The 23,624-nt window shown below is 44.1% G+C and overlaps 2 protein-coding genes across 14 annotated transcripts; one reads left to right on the plus strand and one right to left on the minus strand.

The window, feature by feature from the left end:
* Positions 1-1,702: 1,702 nt before the first annotated feature.
* LOC102302677 (heterogeneous nuclear ribonucleoprotein Q) lies at positions 1,703-11,460 on the minus strand. Of its 5 annotated transcripts, none has more exons than XR_006055053.1 (12): positions 11,308-11,460; positions 10,546-10,705; positions 9,401-9,519; positions 9,067-9,288; positions 7,560-7,736; positions 7,035-7,170; positions 6,705-6,910; positions 5,656-5,805; positions 5,458-5,579; positions 4,827-5,365; positions 3,188-3,269; positions 1,704-3,047 (listed from the first exon to the last, which is right to left on the minus strand). XR_006055053.1 is itself a non-coding variant. In XM_005936225.3 (11 exons), the coding sequence occupies exons 1-11, from the start codon at positions 11,308-11,310 to the stop codon at positions 3,244-3,246; spliced, it is 1,860 nt and encodes a 619-aa protein (XP_005936287.1). In that variant the 5' UTR covers positions 11,311-11,460; the 3' UTR covers positions 1,703-3,243. The 5 variants fall into 5 exon arrangements, 3 of the variants coding, with proteins under 3 accessions (XP_005936287.1, XP_005936286.1, XP_005936285.1); XR_316685.3 differs by having other exon boundaries at positions 3,188-3,272; XM_005936225.3 differs by having other exon boundaries at positions 1,703-3,269.
* Positions 11,461-12,067: 607 nt separating this feature from the next.
* Positions 12,068-23,288, plus strand: bub1 (BUB1 mitotic checkpoint serine/threonine kinase). 9 transcript variants are annotated; one of them, XM_042226248.1, is made up of 24 exons: positions 12,069-12,280; positions 12,434-12,493; positions 12,975-13,116; positions 13,227-13,423; positions 14,936-14,976; positions 15,089-15,165; positions 15,252-15,301; positions 15,864-16,048; positions 16,141-16,232; positions 16,459-16,823; positions 17,274-17,308; positions 17,385-17,504; positions 17,701-17,811; positions 17,989-18,073; positions 18,779-18,863; positions 18,967-19,144; positions 19,263-19,326; positions 19,410-20,197; positions 20,310-20,410; positions 20,575-20,736; positions 21,340-21,497; positions 21,647-21,824; positions 22,646-22,752; positions 22,842-23,288. In XM_042226248.1, the coding sequence occupies exons 1-24, from the start codon at positions 12,258-12,260 to the stop codon at positions 23,038-23,040; spliced, it is 3,603 nt and encodes a 1,200-aa protein (XP_042082182.1). In that variant the 5' UTR covers positions 12,069-12,257; the 3' UTR covers positions 23,041-23,288. The 9 variants fall into 9 exon arrangements, 8 of the variants coding, with proteins under 8 accessions (XP_042082182.1, XP_005936282.1, XP_005936281.1 ...); XM_005936220.3 differs by having other exon boundaries at positions 17,992-18,073; XM_005936219.3 differs by having other exon boundaries at positions 15,092-15,165.
* Positions 23,289-23,624: the final 336 nt, after the last annotated feature.

A 23,624-nucleotide genomic window follows, 5' to 3' on the forward strand; every position in this document is an offset into this window, starting at 1 on the left:
ATTCGCTGATAGCTGCCAACATCTGCGCACAAATATAATTCTATAAAGTGGTTCTATATAGTGTGTAACTATTGATATAGAGAATAAGTAAATTTATTGCTAATGCAATCATATGGCACACTGACTTCTGAGGACATTTTAGATGGCACTCATCAGAAAGGTTGCCTACCCCTGCTCTTTCTTTTGAGCTTGGGTTGAGCTAAGGCATTTAATAAATGTTAAACATCACCAATATATTTCTAGGCTCTCTGAAATGTGATTATGCACTGGCAAAATTCAAAATAGAAGAAGACCGAGCCGAGTTCAAAGTCCATGGCTTTATTAGAAAAATAGGTTTACGTCACCTCGCTGTACAGTATAAAACAATTCATCTGCAAACTGCAAACACACTCGTTAGCAAAAACAAACAAAAACACATTGTTGACCCATAAAATCAAGTCTGGTCTAACATGGAAATGAACACTAATGTGGCTCTATTTTTCCCCATAGAGGAGGTGGCGGCGGCGGCAGCAGCAGCAGCAGCACGGCCCTCAGAGATGGGACAAAGCTCAACATGAGACCAAGCCTCTGGGCTCATGTCAAAGGTCAAAGGTCACAACACAAGGCAGAGACACAAAAATGCACTGAAAGGAGCTTAAAGGAGAAATCCAACCTCACATTGTCCTTCCAAAGGCTACAATGCATTGACTCTGGAGCTGCCGATCTCCCAGAATTCCTCTACTTTAAAGGGACGTGTAACAGATCATTCTTTTCTTTCTACTAATCGATCAGAGTGATTGATCTCTCTGCGAGGTAGAACAAAGATGAAAGCGTCATGGTGGGGGTAACACCACCAAAACCTAGCGACCAAACCATTTACCTCCAAACAAGTTTCTAAACAAAATAATTTAATTATTCATTCATTATATTGTCATTATTAAAAGTTCTGAAATTATTCAAAATGGTCAAACTGGCGTTTATCGATGTCATAGCGGCATACATTTCAACTTTCATGCTCAGAGATCATTTCTCTCACGAGAGCAGATGCAACATAATTAAAATTTCAGCTCTAAAGGACGAGTACGTGTTTAGAGACAAGTGTTTTTAAAAACACTGACTTATGGGTGTTTCTACAAAAGATGAAGGGGGGGAGGCATCACCCCTTTTACTAAATATTTTCCAAATATAGTATTTTAACAGAAACATCAAGCGGAAAACGAGTTACGAGTATTCCTGCAGAACACATTTTAAAATGTTTTTAAACGATGGCCGACCCTGTAAGTAGCCTTGTTCGAGTGGCTTGGCGACAAAACTGCAGTGGCCTTTTACGGCTGTTCGATAAAACAATATATATTATAAGATGATATAAAAACGTCTATTGTTTCCTATTACGCTATCGTTTGTTTCATAGTGTCCTAAAATAAAGTGTTTACAGCAATATTTTTTCATCGTTTTGATGGTCACTGTAGTGGCTATATTAATTTCTTAAAGTTCTCTCTTTCTCATATTTAATATAACCACACTACTGACGGACAAGCGTCTGTTTTTACGTGTTGTCGTTAGCAACAACGACGGTAACACCATGGTGTGGCTCCGCTGTCCGCTTGTTTGTTTTCCACGTAAACCTTTCACAATAAAGTTCAAGATCCTGTTGAGACTTTTCAAAATAAACTGAATCATGTCAAAGAGTATGCAGAGAGTTTACGGATGAGAAGAAAAAAAAAAAAGCCGTCAGGTGCTAAAAATAAACCTTAGACTCAAACTTCGAAAGAAAATGGTGGCCGTTACAACTTATGTCTAAAAATGTATACCGTAGTTTCATGCATCGGTTAAAACACTCGAATCAGGGTAAAGGACGCCTAGCTGGAAAAACTTCATGCAAGTCGAGTTGGACGAGAGTCAGAATTTACAGAAAATATGACATTTTTGTGATTTATATCGTTGTCAGGACGATAAATGTCTTCTATCGGGATATGAGATTTTTGTCATATCGCACAGCCCTATCTGTCAGGGTTAAAAAAAAACAAAAAAAAACAAAACAAAGAAAAACCTTTTATCTGACACCGAGCATAAAAACTGGTTTTAAATTTTGTCCTCTGAAGAAATTAATTTTCTCCTTTTGATTCAAATAAAACCACAGATCAAGGTCTGCATTTCCCTTCAACGTTTAACGCTGAAAGAACAGACAGATGTTAAAATGTTTTACTCTCATTCTAACATGTCTGACTATATTTTTACTCTTTTTAACCAGTTTTAAATCGCAGGAGTATAAACCTAAGTGTTAAAACTACTTTCAGGCGCTTTGGTTGGTTTTCTTCTCAATCAAAACAAGCCTTAAACTCCCACCCTTCCAAATACTGAGCAGCCAGCAGTAAATTTCTCCTTTACACTCGCACCAGTGGGAAGTCATGAGTCAACACCACAGGTAAATTTCTCATAAGCACATACATACATGGCATGATAGTCTACAGAGGCATACATACAATGCAAAACATGTAACCCATTTTCTTCCAGACCCTCTTAGACATGGCAGGATGTCACATGACATCCTAAATCTGTAGTTAAGACAGCTGTTGGGTCAGGCTGTGGAAGACATGAAGAAGAGGAGGGCTGTGGTTTTCAAGCCTTACAAATAAAAGACAAAACAATCTGTCCGTTAACTTCATTGTCACTCAGTTCATGTACAAAGACAGCAAAAAAGGCATGTTCAGGCTCGCTCCCACAGGACCGGCCGGTGCCAGGTCTCAGCGAGAGCCTCAATTAAATCAAGTGCTCTGCTGCAAGGCCGGAGAGGCTCGAGCCCTGTCTCAGTTTCCTTAAGTAGATGATCTGAGGCGTTTCCGTGAAACCGAGGTAGCTCGTGAACCAGTTTTCCTGCGAGACCCAGGCGTCGGCACCTCACACGTCTCAGTCCAAAAACTCAGAAACAACAAGTCCCACTGCACCACTCCAAGCCTCAATTTAAAAAAAGTGCAAAGCCTTTTCCAGAAGGATGTCCACCGTGACCTCAGTACATCTCACATGGCTGCCTTAGGGTTGGAGGAGGTGGGGTTTACTCTTCTGATCATCTTCAAACATGGCAGTTCGAAGATGATCAAAAACAAAATGAAAAAAAAAACCTTCCTTTACATTGAAAATCAAAAAAATCAAAAAATAAATAAAATAAAAGGCTGGACAACCATTGGACCATTGAGTCAGCTGACCTTACCATTTCATCCACCGAAGCCCGCAGCGTGCGTCGCCGTCAGTCCTCATAGCAACACATCAGGACCAGCCTCGCCCCCTTTTTCCTGCTAGTCAGGTAACAAAAGGAAGCAATTAGAGAACTGAAAACAGGATCGCATCACATCTACACACATTTACAGTTTCTGGAGCTCACACGCACAAGCTCAGACGTTAACATGCACATGGCAATGCCTTAAAGAGAAGAAGGCGAGCAGAGTCAGCCGGGCCGGTTATTAAACGTAAAACCGAGGTGCAGTAGGTGAGACGCGGCTCAACACAAGACAGAGGGAGGGAGGAGGGGGAGAGACCCGTGGTGGCCGCCGGACCGGCCGCGTCTCGTATTGAAAAGGAACGTGATTTGTCCCGGACTTCAGCTTGAATGAAAAAGGGGAGTAAAATAAAAACAAAACACCTAGAAGCAGGTCATGCACAAGAGCACAATTATCAGACCTCCAGAGTAAAACATGCAAGATTAGTATCCAGGCCTTCAACAGCTAAGTAGATCCTTCTGGGACAAGGAAAAGCTTCACTTTGAAACAAATCAAATTGTGCTTTTATGCCCCCCCCCCTCCCAAAAAAAACCCCCAACCAAAGCTGATAACAAGGACTAAGAGACTTGTAGGGGGCGGGGCTTAACCCTGACGCTGCTGAGAGTGAATTTCGGACACCAATTTGTGAAACAATGTTCTTTGGACATGAGAGAAACTCATAAGGATGGAGTATGTCACTACACATACAGAGCACTTGAGAGATGCCGACTATCAGAAGGTGATTTGAATTTGATGGCATGCAAGGTGACACTGTAGCACGTGGCCAAACATTTGGCAAACCTTTGGTCCATTTTCTTCCACAAGGAGCCTTAAATTTGAAGGTAATTTGAAGAGAGAATTTGCCGAAACATGAATTTGCAACACAATTTGAAGTTTTGTACACGAGTGCGTGTATGTTTATTAAAGCAGACAAACAGCAAAGAATACAAGCCAAAATGTAAAGCCAAAAAAAGAAAAACCATAGGACTACGATGGTCCTTTTTTTCTTCTTTTCAATAACAAGACACGCATTACTTTTTGACAATACAAATCGTATTCATTGGATTTAAATACATGTTTAGGAGACATATGCTTTGTTGCCGTTAGCTACTTAAAACATGGTAACCAGAATTTCTAAAAACAGACATAAAGCTATAGCCAAATAGACAGCTCGAGCACATTTGCATCTAAAAATTTTTTTCAAACTCCGTTATGGAAAATCTTTTAAACGCCCATTGTATTTTTTCTCTTTTCGTTGTTTTAAAAAAATAAAAAATAAAAACCCCAAAAGGAAGAGAGAAAACCAGTTCGCCAGAAACAGGTGGGAGTGTGACTAAGACGAGTCCAAGCGGATTATTAAAATATGTACAAAAAGGAGATCTTGCCAGATGTCACCAATTTTGAGGAAAACAAAAAGAAAAAAAATGCAGGCAACCGTATGGGATTGAGGGCCAATCAGATCAAGTCTCTAAATAAAAAGACAAAAACAAACACGGGTTTTGTTATCAAAGCACTACGGGGTTTACTTCCACTGCTGCCCAAAAGAATCCTGATAAAATTCCTGGTTGTCAGATTTGTAACCGGAATAGTTACCAGAATGATCACCACCTTGGAGCGGTTGCTGAGCAATGGGTTGAGAGCCCCAGTTCTGATTATTGGTCTGGCGACGCTTGGAATCTGGCTGGTTGTACCCATCAGCTTTGCGCTTTCCTCCTACATTTCCACCGCGGCCACCCCGTGCACCACGTACCCCTCCTCGCCCTCTCAGCTGCACGCCTCCTCTTGCGCCGCGCCCGCCACGACCTGGTCCTGGCCCGCCGCGCTGCGAGAAGTTTGCCCTCCCTCTGGGTGCCCCCGAGCCGCCACGTCCTCTGGCCGGGGAGGATCCGCCCCGTGCGCCCCTGCTGCCGCCCCGCCCCCGGCTTGGGGCCTGGAAGTCATCGTACCCATAGTAGGGGTCATCGTAGCCACCGCGGTAGTTGTGATAGTCATAGCCGTAGTAATCGTAGTAGTCCTCGTAACCGTAGTAGTCAGGAGGGTAGGCGTAGCCGCCTCTGTTCCCTCCTCGACCCCGATTTCTGCTGGGAGGGGGCATGTGGGGAGGGGGAGGGTAGTAGTAATAGTCATCGTACCTGATGAGAGTAAGACGGCACGGGTTAGAAAGACAGCTCTGACAAAAACAAAGGTTTGATTGCTCAGAATGCTTCGAGAAGACATTTCTTACATTTGCGTTTTGGCCGCTTGCCTCTGGGCTTTGCGCTCCTTCCTTTTCTGATCGGGCGGCTTGGCGAACACTATCTCGATTGGCTCTCCCTCCAACTCCTTCCCGTTCATTTCCTCCAGTGCCTGGACACAGAATACAAGACTTAACGTCTCTGCACCTCGTTTCTAATCCAGCGCTAACCATCAGGGTAACACATACCTTCACCGCACCGTCCCGCTCCTCAAAGTGAATGAAGGCGTAGTCTTTGAGCTTCTTCACTCGCTCCAGCTTTCCAAACTCACTGAAGGACGTCTCCAGGAGTTCCTCCGTGACGCCATTAGCGAGATTTCTCACAAATAAAACCTTCACCTGCAACAAAGTAAAGCTCAGATTTAATCAGCTCATCTCCTCCTGCGCATTTATCAGCAGGCAGTAAAATCACATATTTTGGAAAATTTGATTGATTTAAAGAAGACAAAGGGTCACAATATGAACAAACAGATTTATGTCCAACAACACGAATGTAGTTAAATGTTAATATTTTATTATTATTTATATAACCTGCCTTAAAATTATACAGAGAAATGGCAACGTTTTGTGATTTCAGTGGTATTGCTTGTTTAACGGCACTTTCTGCATCACTGAATTAAGAGGGGACAAAAGGGCAAGATTCAGTTTTTATGAACCCACCGTCACATTTAAAAATACAACAGTTCATTATAATGCTGATGTGTGTCATCTAGCTTGTTATCTCGTGTTTAAAAACAAAAATCAAAGACAGCACAAAGGGCATAAGCACTGATGTTTTGCTGCCAGTGCAGGGCCTCCTACTGGAATAGGCAACACAGACCTGGTTTGCTTTGGAGAGTCAGCTACAAATGCAAGAATTTGACATCCGATCATCAAAAGGAGCCAAAGATTGAGATCTGATCTTAACATTTTCCTTTTTCATTAACAGCTTTAACTCTGGCTCTGCTGTCGTTTCAATAGAAAGTCGTGGGCTAACATTAATATTTATTGAAATATATTTATTGCTCCAGATATAAGAATGAATCTTTTCTTATGGACTCAAACAAGTTTTGCTGAAAAACTGAATATGGAACAAGCAAAGCTTAATACTAAACTATATTTATGTTAGCTGTATAATACCAGTAGGCCAGCTCTAATAGTCATTTGGTATGGCTTCACGGGCCAAGTTTGGCCCGCGGGCCAGAGTTTGACACCTATGGCTTAAAGATTGAAGAACACTTCAGATTCCCAATGCTCACCTTGGCCATGACTTCTGGGTCGGGGTCTTCGATGGGGTCTGCCCACTCCACGGTCACGAGGTTGCCCCAAACTTTCACCTTGCCGCTCATTAGCCGGCGACGGGCCTGAGCGGCCGTTTTGTGGTCTTCATACTCTAAGAAGCAGAAGCCTCGGTTCTTCTTTTTGTCGTCGGGCTGATGGTAGAGTATGACATCACTCAGGCCCTCTGGGTGAAGAAAGAAAACAAAAACATTGCCTGTGGTTCAATATTAAGAGTCTGGGTGTTTCTGAGCAGAATAACGAGGACAGCAGGGCATTCTTAGAAAAACAAAACTGTCAGAAAGCATTACCTGTGACTTTGGAAAACTCTTCAACAATCTGCTCCTTTGTTTTACTCTTGGGAATTGAACCAACAAATAGCCGGTTGTTGGCAACAGATATGCACACCCCGATGTGCTTGCCAGGGCGAATCTCATGATTATTGCACTGCAAAAAATAAAGCCGATGAACTCTCATTAAACTCAAAACCTTTCCAGCACACAGGTTTTTGAGGTAACCTATTCTCATAGAGCAGAACAACATGCCTCATTCATGCATTTATGCAGCACTTTTCTCTATGGTTTTCATGCGAAAGTGCTTTATATCTAATATTCACACAGATTCATGAGCAACCTGGGGTTAGCATCTTGCCCAAGAATATTTGGCATGCAGACTGGAGCAGGGATCGAACCACCAGCCCAACCCATTCCAATCAGAATATAACCCCCTTCACCTCCTGAGCTACAGCTTCCTCCGTTACAAAGTGACAGGTCTCCTGAACGCCGTCACTTTCTAGAAAAGCGACATGCTCAGCCGCGTGCTCCTGACAAACTCACCAGCTTTACGGCCTCCTGGGCCCCCTCTTTACTGCAGAACGTGATGAAGGCATAGCCCCTGTTCAGGCTACTCAGCGGATCCATCATTAGCCGAAGGTCCCAGATCGGACCGGCCTTCTCAAACAGAGGAACCAGCTCGTCTTCGTACAGATCACGGGGAATCTTCCCAACAAAGATCTACAAGAGGACAAAAAAGAAAGAAGGATATTCTAAATATAAACACCCACAAGCAACTGGTTTTATTGAATATTTATTAGTTAACCAGCTGAAAATGGTTTCATTTCAACAGTGCAGTTTATGTTAATTAGGAGTTACTCTTAAAGTTGCTTCAGTGAAGCGGACTGAAAACACTTCATGTCTGTACAGCTTTTTCCTATAAACGCTGCTCAACAGGAAAATCACATTTTACGCCTTTTTAAACACGTGCATGTTAAAAATCTCAGTAAATTTATATTGATATAAAATATGCACAGAAATATTTGCAGTCTTATGCATCCTTGCATTTTGACATTGGTAAACACTGAGACAGTGTCGGGTTAGCTTGTGCTGCACACTTTAAGAAGTTTAAAACTGGCTACGCTCAGTCCCACGTAAAAACAACTGAAGGGAAAAACTAGGCAGGAATAACTGAGCTGGACCGTCAGGGGCCTTCTGCACAAACGCCTCATCTGTTAAGATGAGTTAACCGGTGCTAGTATCGGACCACAGGAACTACAGAGAATGCTGAAACTGTTCATGCTATAGAAGAACTGACAGCCCAAACTTTACTAATCTCCACTTAATCCAGCAAAGAAATGCTCCTCGTTCTGCACCGTTAGGCGACTGTATGACAGGCCGTGGATAAACTGAGCAGTGCATTTGTTCCCCCCGTCCACGTGAGGCCAATGACACGCAAACAATTCACATCAACATCTACGGATCCAAAGCCCACATCACATTGCGAGACCTGTCACAGCGAAGTCAGCATATCTGAATACACCAAATATATACCCCAGTGCAGCTAAAACTCAAAGTACATCTCGTTAGGTCCTCAGAGTTTAATTTATACATCTTTTTTTCTCAGCAGTAAGAAACTGAAGTCTCGCATAATTTTCACCTCGTTAAAAGTAACTCTTCTTTTGCTTCATGTTCTTCCCAACACTTTTTATAAATCAAACTCGGTGTTGATGTATCAGTTTTAAAACCTCTGTGAATAAAATTTCAGACCAAATATTGTCAAAATGATTGGTGGTGGTTTATAAAATCTTAAATATAAGTAAGTTTACTTTAGCTACGTTTATGCCTGTTCAGCAGAGCAGTGATTCCTGCTTCACAGGATCTGATGAAGTGAATCTTGACGCCACTCTGATCGTGGGTTTAACCATTTAAAGCACCTCTGTCTGTGCCTGCCTTTTGTTTACAGCTTCCTAATTTCAAAACAACCAAATTCTCCAATGACATGATGTGAAAATGTAACATCTCAGGAAATAATACAAGACCCTATTTTTTTTGAATTGACGAGGAGTACCTCTGTGCCGACAGGGGGCTGAGAACCCGAGTACACGGACTCTGGCGGGGGTCCGCCGTATTTCCTCTGGCCGGTTGTAACATCGAGTGTGTAGCTGGTTCTCTCGAGGAGTTCTTTGATTTTAGCCTCATCTGGTCCTTTGATGGAGTCTGAAACTTTAGTCCCTTGTTTCTCTCTCTGTCTGTAAGTCTTCATCACCCCACAGAGAAAGGCACTTTTATTCTGGGGAATAAGAAACAGCAGAAAATTAGAAACCTGGACATTTAGCTGCCGTTAGGGGGTAAAAATAAACAGCCGAGCGTTCCCTTCATGTCTCGCATGATTTAAAACTCACCTGCACGTGTGACAGGTCGCTCTCTTTGAACTGCACCAACACCTGCAGGGCTCCATCTTCGTTGAATTCTTTCAAAGCCTCAATAGCTCTTTCATCGAGGTCACCGTGTGCTACCAGGCCTGACGGACACAAAACACACCTCAAAATAACTGGCAAACGCACATGACCCCACCAGAAACACCCCCATACAACTTTAGAAACCCGATCAACTTCATCAATACTCAGCACAGGTGAGAAGGTTCACAGAGGCAGTGGGACTCGTGCAGTTGTGCAACAGAGGATTGAGGATGGATCATCAATGTGATCCAAAAGGAAGCAAAGTAAAACAGCTGAAGGTATGAAGCAGTTTCATTATTATGGACATAAAAGTTTTCCTGTCATACTGCCAGGTTTCAGGAGGCTGAAGAAGCCCTGAGGTCTCCTTTCAGTGTTTGTCACCATCTGCTGGAGGTTCAGACAGTCCTGTTGACCTGCTGCGGACACACAGCTGCTCTTTTGTTCCTGCCAGCTGGCCTCCATCTACCTTCACCCAGGCCTTTGTAGTAACAGGAGTTATTTCATTTGATCCTATTTCTATACTTCAGTGTGACAATGATCAATCTGATGCTCCCTCAGCCATCTGTCAGCAGCTGATACGACTGGTTTAACTACTTTGAATCAGCTCCCTGTTCACTGTTGTTCAGTTAGGGTGTTGCTTAATTCACTGTCATTGTTTTATTTGTATTACTGGTTAACAAAATAACCAGTAAAGACACTAAAAAGAGTTAATATTGCTCTGAATTACAAATTTCATTAACTTGTGCTGACATTCCTTCAGGAGCAGGAAGGTTTTAGTGGTAATTAAACACTAATAAACATACCTGAACAACAAAGGAGAAAGTGGCGGAGGATTTCAAAGAGTTCATGACAAATATTTTAACTCAGTCAAACTCAACTTTGGTTCATGGGCTACCCCATGTCATCTCAAGCAGGCTAGACCAGCACACCACTCCTGTGTTTGTAATGTTTGCATCACCTCTCCAGGTACTGTACTACATTTCATTCACAAATTTCCAGATACTACTGACTTTCACACTGTGTGCTGGAGGGTGGATTTATCTGTGCACACACTGTGAGCTGAAAACGGAGGCAGGGTGTTCTCTTACCTGCTACATAAAGTTCATCCAGCTTCTCAGCGACATTCTGAGGTAAACCTGCCTCCAGTAAAGCCTGGAAGTGTTCCGAGTGGGTCACCTCGGCTGTAGTGTCCATCGGCTCCTCCGTCCCGTTCCCGTTAACGTGATCTGTGGCCATGTCTTCAGACATCTGCGCAGAGAAGTGAGCAAACATTTACCACCAGCAGCAACGCATTCGCCGGACTAAAGTGGGACAACAACATCAAGCGTGCAGTTTGGCGCCATCGTCCACTTGGTTTACAGGCAAGTCCTGCAGACGCTGCGAAACTAACAACACGTGTTAGACGCCAGCGGAAAAACAAACTTGCCCAAACAGCACACAAACAAACAGCTAAGCAGTGAGCAGAAAAGGCGGCATCCATGTAGTCACCACGCGTCTGTGAGCTAACATCTGTGGCTCGTACAGATCACAGGCCTCACCGAGCGCAGTACGCATGGAAGTGCAAAATGCACGAGATTAGCATTAGTTAAACAAGGTCCAAAGGTCAAGCACGTGCAATTTGTGGTGATTCCGTGTGTTTGGCCCATTACTCATAATGTAGAGCACATTTATTTTCCCATTAGTATATGCAAACAGGCCCGTTTTTTTTCCAAAATGCCGGCTAGCCATGAAAACGAGCTGCTATGCTAACAGCACCCGGTCGTGCAATGCAACGAACATTAGAGTGCAGAAAGCTGCAGGTTAATAGCCGAATTTAACATCCCCTCTCGTTGCCTCGAGAGCGTACGTACCATGCGAATCTGAATTTGGGTGCACGATGCAGCTCCGCCGTGATTTAGGTAGTCCGAATGAGGGGAAATTTTCACGCCGGGGCTCTCAGGCTGGCTTCTTTACTCCCGGTGAAACAAAATGGCGGCTACGTAACGTCGCAAACTCCGCTTCTCCACCCCACCCCCTGCGTGTACGGGGCTTCTGAAACGGCTTTTCATGGGCTACTTTGGGGCTTCGAACGGTGGCGTTGAACCAGTGATTCTTTATTTTATTTTATTTTATTTTATTTTATTTTATTTTATTTTATTTTATTTTATTTTATTTTATTTTATTTTATTTTAAAACAGAGAGATGTCTGTATTTTAGTTTAAATATACTGCTTGTTTAAATGTATAGTCTATACAATGTACGTGTAAATCAAATGTAACACTGCTTTTAGAGTAAATTAATTAATTTCAGATGATTATTTTTTCTCTTGCAATTTATTATGAAGATGTTTAAGCACATAGACACCAGGTGCTTCCTGATTATTTCGAAGTAAAGTCTTATTTACTTTGATCCTTCAACTGGAGAACCTGTAAATTAAAATTAAAATCATGGCGTTCGTCCATTTCAAATTTTCAATAGTAAAACTTAGCATTGTTTTCTCAGTAAAATAAACTGAATCTCACAGAAAGGGCAATAGAGACGGCACTTTGTGTGATGTTTTTTAGTTTTTAATACCTTTTGTTTTTTTACGCCTGTGCGTCACGTGTTATGGGCGTGGATTTCCTACGCCCTCTGAAACGCTATTGGCTTAGCGCGAAATTTGAAATGTAAGGGGAACGTTAGCGGCTCGGAGGACAACAACAAGTCTAAATATGCGAATTTTTTAGATAGCAAACAATCAAACCAGAGGAATTAAGTGCTACAAAAAAGTTTACTATCGGTTTTCTTGGGAGAACTTTTTTTTTTTTTAACTTAAAGCGAAATGGATATCGCCTCGTATTTACAGTAAGTCACGATGGAACATGGACGTTAGCCGCTGTTAGCTCAATTGAAGGGGTTAGCTTCAGTGCTAACATGAATGTATGGATCTTTTATAACTAATTCATAAACAACGTAGCTGTCAGACATGTTTTAATTACTCATACTTCTACCCTTCAGGCGTTTTGAAAACAGTTTGACCTCATACACAGGTGACGACCCACTGGACGCCTGGATCAAGTGAGAATTTCGACTGTTTTCATTGATGTGTAATGTTTTATAGTAATTTAGGAAAAGATATTAGTCCTGCAGCCATTGAAATCATATTGAAACCTGTAAGAGACAGCCTTAAACACAGGAGGTACACAACAAATGATCGTCCGCTTATTTCATTTTTGAGTGTTGACGTCGGAAGTAGACCTGGATTTACTTTTCAAAGTCACACTTCCTGTTCTTTACCGTCTATTTCCAGCTTTAGGTTATTTAATAACACTTTTGGATATTAAGGCTGAATATATGTATCACAAATGTTTGCTTGTCTCAGAGCACACAAAACAGCAAACCAACCAGCCTCAAAGATAAATAACTGCGTAATATCTTAATAAAATACAATAATAGTCTGTCTTAAAAATATTGTGAATCATTTTTTGATGATTTAATACAAAAAGATGCACACAAAATGAGAAGTACTGAAGGCAAGTTTCTCTGGGTGCTTCTTTAGGTTTGTGGAGTACCTGGAGCAGAGGCTACCTGCAGATGGTGGCAGAGGGATGTTGCTGGTGTTTGAGCGTCTCATCCAGAGATTTTTGAATGTCGAGCAATACGCGAATGACATCAGATATGTGAACTACTGCATCAAATGTGTAAGTCTGATTAAAACATTGTATTTTTACAGTTGTCTCCATAGTTTGTATCTTTTTAAGTTGGATAAAGTCTTACTCGAGCTCTTTTCTTGCCTCACTGTGTCTTACAGGCAAGTTATTACGTGGACCCTGTTTCCCTGTACAGTCAGGTCTTCAGTAGGGGCGTCGGCACCAGGACAGCTGCCCTGTATGTGGCCTGGGCTCAGCACTTTGAACAGAGAGGACTGCATGAACAGGCTGATGCAGTATACCAGAAAGCGCTGGAGAACCAAGCTCATCCAGCCAGCACTGTTCTCCATGAATACAAGTAAGCATTTGAAGAGTGAGACGAAGTTTCTCATGGTAACCTCAGACGGTTAAATATAAAGCTGTCTGTGCCAGTGTCGGTGGGAGTCTGGCCTATGTAGATACCTTTCAGAGTGTTTTGTAGAGAAAGTATGCCAGTTGAAATGTGTGGAAGTGGTTTAACCTCTGTGTTGTGGTGTAGCTGTTGTTAAACCAACCTCCAGCCTGTTATTGTATTAAAAGTATTAAAATGACACACACATATGTGGTCTCACTAGTGGGCAGCTATCATCATGGTGGCCGGTGGTTTGTTTTCAGTGTAACTACTAAAAAAGTTGAGGAACCTGCAGACATCAGATACTGTAGTATTTGTTTGAGTTTAGAGTGCTCTTGAAAGCGCTGAATTCTAGAACGCTGAACATCTGCCATCAGCTCTGCAGGACATGAGATTTGCCGATGTTCATCTGTCAGGCATCACCACTGGTGTGGTCTTGGTATTTGGATATAGTTTCTTCAGTTTGTATGACTAAGATCAGAATTACACTTGTACGCAGACATAGGCAGCTGTCAAACACAAGTTTGGTCCCAAGTCCCAAGTTTGAGACCCCTGGTCTAAAAGAAGCATGAAAGCAGCTTGAAAGTCCTGGCAGTAATAAAGTGTGAACATCCGCTCTGAGCCTCGTGTTCACTCTCTGATGACGTCATTTACATCACTCTGGTCTTAGCAAGACGTTCTGGGGCCCTAATTTCTCAGTGGTGCAACTAAAAAAAATTCTTGTGTCACACACGGTGCGACTAGCCGGTTGAAAAGTTTGGATGTACCTAACTTTTGTGCTGGTGCACCTAAGAAAAAAAGTTAGGCACACCAGTGCAACCACGGCAAAAAGTTAGTCTAGAGCAGGGGTGGGCAACTCCAGGCCTCGAGGTCCAGTGTCATGCAGGTTTTAGATCTCACCTTGGGTCAACACACCTGAATCACATGATTAGTTCGTTACCAGGCCTCTGGAGAACTTAAAGACATGTTGAGGACCTAATTTAGCCATTTAAATCAGCTGTGTTGGTTCAAGCACACATCTAAAACCTGCAGGGACACTGGCTCTCGAGACCTGGAGTTGCCCACCCCTGGTCTAGAGCCCTGCATGAGGTGACCGTGCCAGCACTGGCCCACAGCTCATTTAAGTTTGAGACTAAAGGAAGCGTGATGGAAAGCCCCAGCAGTAATAAAGTGTGAGCATCTGCTCTGAGCTTCGCGTTCACCCTCTGATGATGGCATTTACGTCACTCTTGTCTGGGCAGGACGTTCACATAATCTGGGGTATGGAAACTCTAATATTGCTGTAATCTTTTAGGGATGGTGCAATTAAGAAGTGAAAGAATTTAAAGTCTGTGTTAACAACTGAAGCCTGGATATTAATCTGGCCTTCTAATGTCAATGATATCTGGCTGTGTGTAGTCACTCTACACATGCAGTGACAGCGGTATGTTACTGTGCTGCATGTTATATACTGTTATATACAGAAACTCTCATCTGCAGGCAGTTTCAGACCAGAACCAGAAGTGAGACGGCAGTGTCCGGTAAGATGGTTTATTTAAAAGTTCCTTTATTATATAATGTTGGATTTCTTTCTTTAGAAATTTTTATTGTTGCTCTACTGTCTGACTATTTTTATATGTCTATTTTATGAAGCAGGAAGTCGAAACCCTTTGCAGAACTCTAATTTAACCAATCAGGTGCCCCACAGAGAGCCTGTCACTCAGAACAAGGTGTGTTTATCTCTGGTTTTTCATCCTAATTGTGCATGAATGCCATTTTCTGCTTTTCCATTCACACTGTGCGTCCTCTGTCACAGATGTCTGTGGACTGTCCCTCCAAACCACCTGCGAGTAAATTCATCGACATGTGAGTGAAACATTGAACTCAGTTTTTGGGGTTCCTGTTTCTGATGTCAGCAGAGTGCGCTCGTACCAACACAACATGTTACAGCCATGAGATGAAAAAGGAAGAGGCTCAAAGACAGAAATAGGGGGGGGAAAGAGTTTAAGTCACCCTTTAACTGTGTTTCTGGAAGCAAATTAGATTTACATTAACCACAGGAACAGTAAATAAAAGTGTCTTAGGAGGGTTTGTTTGTTTTATTTGGAATTTTTTGGAAAAAGATCTTCTGTTTTTTAAATCTGTCTTCCTTTATCTCATCAAAGGTGGAATAAGCATCTTAGAAAGTCATAATGTGGCAAATGTCAGCTGTTGATCCTAGAGTAGCTTTGCCTGATGATGGCTTTGGGCTCACAGGGATTGATTCATGTGGAATTTCTTCCAGTTAATGTAAAAATTCGTGTACTGGGATGGGCTTTCTGTGACAGAGAATAGAAGCAGAAGAGCTTCACTTTACATTCATCTACACTCGCACAGTTTCGAGGATCTTAACAGCATGATGTCACCTGATTTCTTCTGTCGCTCACAGAGTCTCTCGCTCTGAGACTTCCGGGACAATTCCCACCAGTCAGGGCTCTGGCATTCAGACCGTGTCCGAGTACACGGTAGAAGATCTCGTCTGCGACGAATCTGAGCTATGCTTCGAAGAGGCCCGAGCTCAGAATTACTTCCGCAAGCTCCGTGAGCAGGAGGAGAAAGACAAGACAGACTTCAGTGAGTTTTTAATTCTGCAGCTAAAATAAATCCGTGCTGCGAACACTTGTCTGGATTTCTAGTAAATGTCCTTTTTATTGTTTTCATGTCAGCGCTGACACCGAGCAAGTTTGAGGATAGGAATAAATGGTTGCTGGAGAAAGTTTTCTGCGATCTTGAAATCAGACAGACTTCATCTCAAAAGGTAAGACAAAAGCATCCTGATGCAATAGGCTGTGCTGAATGTGCATCAGAGGCCTAAGCTTCAGGCTCAAAGCCAAAGTGCCAGCAAAAATAGACAAATAAGGATTAGTCTGTGCTGCGAATCATGCAAAGTTGCTCTAGCAGCATCCAAGAATGAAAACAGTGAGTGATAAGCACATCGGGTTCACTGCGTCAGTCTGAGAGGCTTTTCTTCTTCTTTATTTCAGCTGCCTGCAGCAGAAACTGCTGCCGATGTAAACCTGAGTCTTACCCAACCCTCCTTCAAGCAACCTCCGCCCTCAAACCGTCTGAGCAGCCGGCGCTCTCTTGGCTTGAGATTAAACACCGAGCCGACCTTCATCCAAGAGGCCACCGCCAGCATTCCCGAACCTCCTCACCAGCAGAACATTGACACGCTAAGTTCGGTGGCATCCCATCATCCCTCTGTCCCAGCTGAGCGGGATGTGGGTTTGCATGAGTCTGCAGATCGGGAGCCGCTCCCCTGGGCCTCAGCGGTCCCACATACGTCACTTCATCAGCCTGTGAGCTTTGAGAGCACAGACAGGCTCCCACCCCCAGAGAACAATGCAACGTGAGTACCCTCTAACTCCCTCGACACTGCTTCTGATACTCTGTGGAGCATAGGTTTCTGGTTGTGCAAGGAAAACATTGAACCTAATATTTAATATCATGATATCACTGTTTTTAGGAAACAAACCCCCCCCCGTACGCCGTGTTTCCCACACAAGTTTATTTTTATTTTTCTGTCCCTCCAAGAGAACCGATCGTTTTATTATTGGACAGTCTGATTTCTGTTAAAGTTCAAGCCCTGCTGATGGGCTCATCACTACATGATGCCTGTGCCATAAAGTTTGTGACAATAAGTAATGGAGTAATAAGCAGCTTTCTCTTTAGTCAGTTAGTCATCCCGTGTATGAATTGTATTCCGATTTTATTAGAAATTCTCCTGCACACATGATGATGATTTCGATGGCTGATTGAAATGATTTTAGATGCGTTACTGATCTTGTCTTTCTCTCAGGGATGTGGGTCTGCCTGCAGAGGACAAGCTTGATGGTAAGTGTGCTTTTATTTTGTCGAGCTGTTGCGTGTCTCTGGTGGATGTAGTCACAGCCCTCTCTGTCCCTCTCAGTGTCGCAGGGAGCCACAGCTAACCTGTCTCACGTCACTCCTAATAACTCGCTCGGCTTCGTTCAGGCCACGCCGTCGCGGGTGCTGCCATCACCTACTGTCAACACACGAGAGGCGCTGGGTGAGCACGACAGTTTGTCTCTTTGCTGTCACGTCAGAGGTGTTTTTATATCAAATTTAATGTTTTTGGATGCAAAGAGTTACTTTCATGTTATGTCTCTGTCCTTTAATCAAACTGCTCTTCACTGCTGCTCAGGCTTTGGCGGCTGTGGTAAAAACTCCTTCACTGAGTACTTTTCTTCTTTGTGTCGACTCAGGCGTGATCATGGACATGTTCCAGGCTCCGACCTTACTCGAGGAACCGTTCAGCAGCACATCAGTCCTCCACGCTGCCGAGAAGGAGTCTGAAGCCGGATTCTGGATAGGCGGTAAATAGGCTCTGAACACAGTGGGGATAATTTTCACAGAATCTAACTGGATCCGGTCACCAGTGCTTAAAATTAATGTTCCTCCTGTTTGAGTCAAAGCAAACTCAGGCCTGAACCTCTGAGACTGATTCTTGGTCTCGCTCCAGATAACCTAATTATTCTGTCTCTGATGATTAGCAGGAGGAGCCTCCTCATTATCTAAGCCTCCCACCACGACTCCATTCACCATCTTTCAGGATGACGACAACAAAGAAAACGGCAGGTAAATATGGCCCCCACACTGTGGACACCCTAAACCCCAGCTGTGATGTTAGACTCCCATGTACTTGTACCTGTGTGATATTCTGTCTGTGCTGGATGTCCTGTATCCATCCATCTTCTTCTGCTTATCCAGGATAAGAGAATTTTGTGCTTCAGCCTGAGAAGACTCGGGGACACTTTAGTGCTTTTAATTTTGAATATGAATAATAAAGGTGGTAATTTATAGACTTTTTTTTTTTAACAGTTGTTTACTCTGTTAGCTCGTGTAGTGAATGCAATAAAAGAGCTTTCAGGAGGATTTAACTTTTGATTTCCACTCAGATGTTGATGTGATCTCCAGCTTCAGGTCTCACTGAACTCACACTGAGATTTAAATGTCATTACTAGGAGAGACCTAGTTCACAAACACTCAAGGCTTCTGGGAAATGGTGTTTGCTAAAGGCTGCTAAAACAAACACAGACATATTTTTCACTTATTTTATGAGAAAAACCCACAAACCCCCGTTTTTAAATAATTCCTGTTTGTCGTGGACTCTTTCAGCTGCTGGGGTCAAGGTGCAGAACGGCACACATTTCATTCTGTCGTATGTTTTTTGTAGATCAGTTCATCTTAATGTTTGTGCTGCTGTGAAACCTTGAGGATAAAATGAAGTGCATCTTCATGACAGCCAAGTGTTCCTGTTATTTTTGTCCCTGTGCTGTTTAGTGCCGCTGCTCCTGCTGATGCCGAGAAGCCTAAAGGAGTCAGAGCTCTGGCTGAAATCCCGGTGTCAAAGACAGACAAACCCAACGTGAGTGAATTTACTTATGTTAAGCTAAATTCCAGATTTCTGGACGAGTGTTTGGTGTGTTTGTTTCAGGTTCACATCCTCGTGTTTTTCTTATCCTCATCAGGAGACTCCTTCAGATCTGATCCCAGATGAGAGCACCATGTGGGGAGCTCGCTACAACTCGCTCAACTCGCTCGCCGCCTGTCCCAACAGCACCACAGACTTCGCCATGCTGGCTCAGTTCGTCTCCACGCCATTCACTTGCAAAACCTTTATTAGCAGCGACTTCCTCGAGGACCGAGGTAAGAGGAGCCAAACCTGCAGCTTATTCCTCCCGCAGCCTCCGCACCTGTGTCATTTTAACAACAAGCTGAAAGTAATTTAAAGTTTCCCTAAATAATAAATGTTTCTGCCCCACAGAGAATAAAAGTGAGGGGGAAGCTGATGAAGAAGCTTACCTGAGGCGTCAGACCAAAAAGCTGAGGTAATCAGTCTTCAGGTATCCACTGCCCATTCGTGTCACTGTTATCAGTGCAGATGTCACAGATGTGTCCTCTCCTCTGTTAGCCCCATCCTGGAGCAGAGTCCGACCGACGAAAGCACCGTCGGCCAGACGGTGCCCTCCTCTGCCAGGCAGGGCACCATCGTGGGAGAGGAGTTTGCAGCGGCCCAGCACTGCCTTACTGCGTCCTCACTCACCATGGTGCAGCCTCCTCCTCCCGGCGTGCTCTCCTTCAGGGACCAGACGCTCTGTCCTGTCGACTCCTCTAGGACAGCGGGGCCCGGCTGGGAGGTGTATGCAAGCCCCGAGCAGCCACCCAAACAGGCCTCCTTCATCTCAGGCAGACCCATGAGCGAACCTTTTCAGATCATGGAGGACCTAGAGACCCCCAGCAGCCCCCAGCAAGCCCAGAATCAGGTCTGTGACGTTCCCATGAGCCCCGAGGGTGCTCTCAAACCAGACTGGCTAGCCATCAGGAGCCCAGAGGCCATGGCCGAGCCAGACCTGGATGCCTTCCTGAGTCCCCATCAGCCCAAGAATCTGGACTTCCCCATGAGTCCAGGGCACCCACAGCTCTGTGCTGACGTGCCCATGAGCCCGACATCAATCAGCAGGGAGGATGAACCCATGAGTCCAGAGAGGGGGCTGAGGCTGAGCGCTGACATCTCAATGAACAGTGACACGCCGCAGAAAGCCCAGACGGGGGCAGTCCAGCTGATGTCGGATCCCTGGGACACCGAACTGATCTCCAGCCTGCTGTCTGGACTCAGCCCGCCTCTCGCCACACATCCGCGCTGCACCACCTGGCAGTGCAACATACCGAACATCACTCCAAAAATGACCATCAGCATGGGTAAGATCTGCAGCGCCTGCTCCGTTAGGTGTGGAAGTCTGGCTTTGATCCAGCTGCAGAGAAAAACTGTACGCTGTGTTGATTGAAACGATGAATGTTTGTGTCGTGACAGGAAAGGAGTCCCTCAGAGTGGACTGCGTTCTTGGAGAGGGAGCCTTTGCGACAGTTTACCAGGCCACGAACCCCGTGACCTTAGAGAAGACCGTTTTAAAGGTGAGGCTGCGGATGAAGAGTGCCGCGTCCCTGTCTCTGTGTTACTCAGCTCCTGTTTTTTAATGTAGTGGTGAAACAAATCTTATTGAATCATCTCAGAAATGAACCGTGTTCTCAGAGACATTTGGACATGACCGCAGGATTCACATGTGTCCTCGCTGCAGGTTCAGAAGCCGGCCAATCCCTGGGAGTTTTACATCAACACCCAGCTCGACGCTCGGGTGAGGCCCGACGTCCGTCACCTCTACAGCAGTATGCACTCAGCTCACCTCTTCCATAACGGGAGCGTGCTGCTCGGTGAGCTTCACAGCTACGGCACCCTGCTGGTCAGTTACTGTCAGTGTGGATTTATGGATATAAATTTACTTTTGTATATATGTTTTTAAAATCCAGTAATTTGTTGGTTTCTTAGTTTTTGCGCCATAATTTCGGATTTGATCTGTGTTTATGTAACTTGACTTTTGTTACAGAATTTTCTAGTGGTCACTTTTCAGTGAATTAAACAATAAGTTGAGCACATAATGAATCCATAACATGGATGACAAAGACTGTTAATCAGTATGAAGGAAGAGAAACTTTAAATACTAGAGTTTTGCTTGCCACAGCTGAGCGTGGACATGTGGGTCGGTCTGTTGGCACGGTAACCTCACAGCAGCCTTGTTACTCGTCAGATGATGTCATTAAAAATGCTCCAAAAAGGCTAAAACGGCACACAGTCCAGACGTCCAGTTTAGGGGCTCTAATTAGTGGAATTGAAGCCAAGCAGCCTATTTGGTATCAAATTTTACAAATACAAGCCTTAATAATAAAAACAGTTTCCCCCCATAAGTTGTTATGAGGGTTTAAACCATTGTTGTGGAGTCTGCAGAGACTATTCGGTCGGTTTAAAGCTTCTCTGTTTCACTGTAATGCTGTTGCTCCACCTGCAGAACGCTGTGAACATGTACAGAACCCTCAGTGACAAAGTGATGCCTCAGCCCCTCGTCATGTACTTCACCGTCTGCATCCTCCACATGGTGGAGCTGCTGCACAGGATCCACATCATCCACGCCGACATCAAACCTGACAACTTCCTGCTGGGAGAGAGGTACCAATCACACGCTGCTTTTATCTCTGCGCTGCTCGTATTTGCAGCTTAAAAGTGTCAGAGGTGAGGCGGGCAGGCCCGGTCCTCCCCTCGCGACACTTCAGTTTCAGGCTCTGTTGAAACGCCTCGTCATCACTCGTGTCCTTCAGGTTCTTGGAGAACAAGCGTTTTGATTCAGAGAGCACGGACCACGGCCTGGTCCTTGTCGACCTCGGGCAGAGCATCGACATGGAGCTCTTCCCAGCAGGCACTGCATTCACTGCCAAGTGCCTGACGTCGGGCTTCCAGTGCACAGAGATGCTGAGTGGAAAACCGTGGAACTACCAGGTGAGCACAGCAAGGACAAGAAGAGGCATTAACATACACAGGGAGGGTCGAACACTGTCACGTTTCAGCAGCATTGGACAGTAGTGCGGTTTTTCCTGAGCTGCAGCTTCTCTCATACTCTGTATGTGTTTGAGAGCTAAGAGTAATGTCTCTGTGGGTTAGCGCCCAGTGTTTGTTGTTTCTGTCCCTGGAGTTGTGTACGGGAAACTTTGTAGTGTTGTTAATCTAATGGAAAGTCCAAAACTCAGCTTATCAAGTTTCCAGGTTCATTAAAAAGGTCTTGCTGGTCTCATTTTCCTCGCGATAATTCATATTTAGATTTGCACATCTGATAGTTTGTGATGGTAGCCTGTGTCTTTGTATGATGAGTTTCATCTCTGCAGGTCACTCAGTCAGCTGGCTGAATGAAAAGAGCATGATGTTATGGGAAATGATCTTGTAGCTCTTGTATGAGCTGAGTTCTCTCAATTTAAAGGGGATTATAGGGTTCAGCTGATCATCACTCTCAGGCGTCCCTCAGACACTCAGAGGAACACCGGGAAGTGTCATGAACACATTTCATGACCTGATGACTGTTTTTGATGGTTCTATTTTCAGCTGTGCCTTCATATAGCCGATCATTTCCTGACACAAAGCCAAAAGGCTTGTCGCCTTCTGTTCTCAAACAGAGAGCTTTTGCATCTCACCCGATGTGTGAACCACGACATCTGGAGCCCCCACATGTTTTATAGAAAGAAACATTTGGAGATTTTGTTGAAGACTCCTTTTAAAGATGGAAAACGAGTTTTATTCTGAAGGTCTGACTGTTGTTTGGGTTTCAGACCGACTACTTTGGCATTGCGGGGACCGTGTACTGCATGCTGTTTGGGACGTACATGCAGGTGACCAACGAAGGAGGCGTGTGGAAGACGAACGGCGTGTTTAGAAGGTGAGTGCTCAAAGGAAGCTCCCATTTGTCTTTATTTGACCTTGTTTTTGGTGCATATGTGTGCTGATGGTAAACCACCCCCCCCCCAGAAACCCTCACAGCGACCTGTGGCTGGACTTGTTTCACACGCTGCTGAACATTCCAGACTCTGGCTCGCTGCCGAGCCTGCGGAGCCTCCGCTGCCGGATGAACACAGTTCTGCAGGAGAACTATGGCAACAAACTACCCACGCTTAAGAGCCGGCTGGTGGTGCTGCTGCTGGAGAACCGCAAGACGGTGCGGAGATAACGGATGTGCCTCGCTCTGAAAAAAGGCTGCTGTTTATCCTCCGTTTGCACTCGTTTAAGCGCACACTCTTTGACACATCGGACTGTGAACGCATCGCGGGAGGAGTGAAGCATTTCAGCTCGTACAAATGCATAAATGTATATTTCTCTTAGGTCACTTTTTAAATTGAATTTGTTCCCATTTTGTGAAACAATTTTATTTTGTTGTTTTTTTTTTCCCCTGGAAAAAACAATAAACGATAGTCTGTTTGAAGCTTCACTGTAACACGTTTTTCAGTGTTTTGTTTTTGACCTTTTTCTTCTCTCATTAAAACAACCAGACAAATCAAAACACATAAAAATTTGATGTTGTTGTCTCACTGACAATCTCAGGAAGTAAGTGAGGCAGGGACTTTGGTAAATGTCCCAGCCTGAAAACATAGGGATTAAGATGGCAGGAGACAAACATAAACTGATAAAGCATCAATGTTGACCTGCTTTTATTCTAAATTTTAAAAACAGCATTGAATTCATCTTCTTTCATTCATCTTATGATGAGAAACATTAAACATCAAAATGTTTTTGTGTGATTTTAGTGGAAAGATG

Source organism: Haplochromis burtoni, unplaced genomic scaffold (assembly GCF_018398535.1).
Source record: "Haplochromis burtoni strain Fernald_Lab_line unplaced genomic scaffold, NCSU_Asbu1 Contig_203, whole genome shotgun sequence".
Lineage (NCBI taxonomy): Eukaryota > Metazoa > Chordata > Actinopteri > Cichliformes > Cichlidae > Haplochromis > Haplochromis burtoni.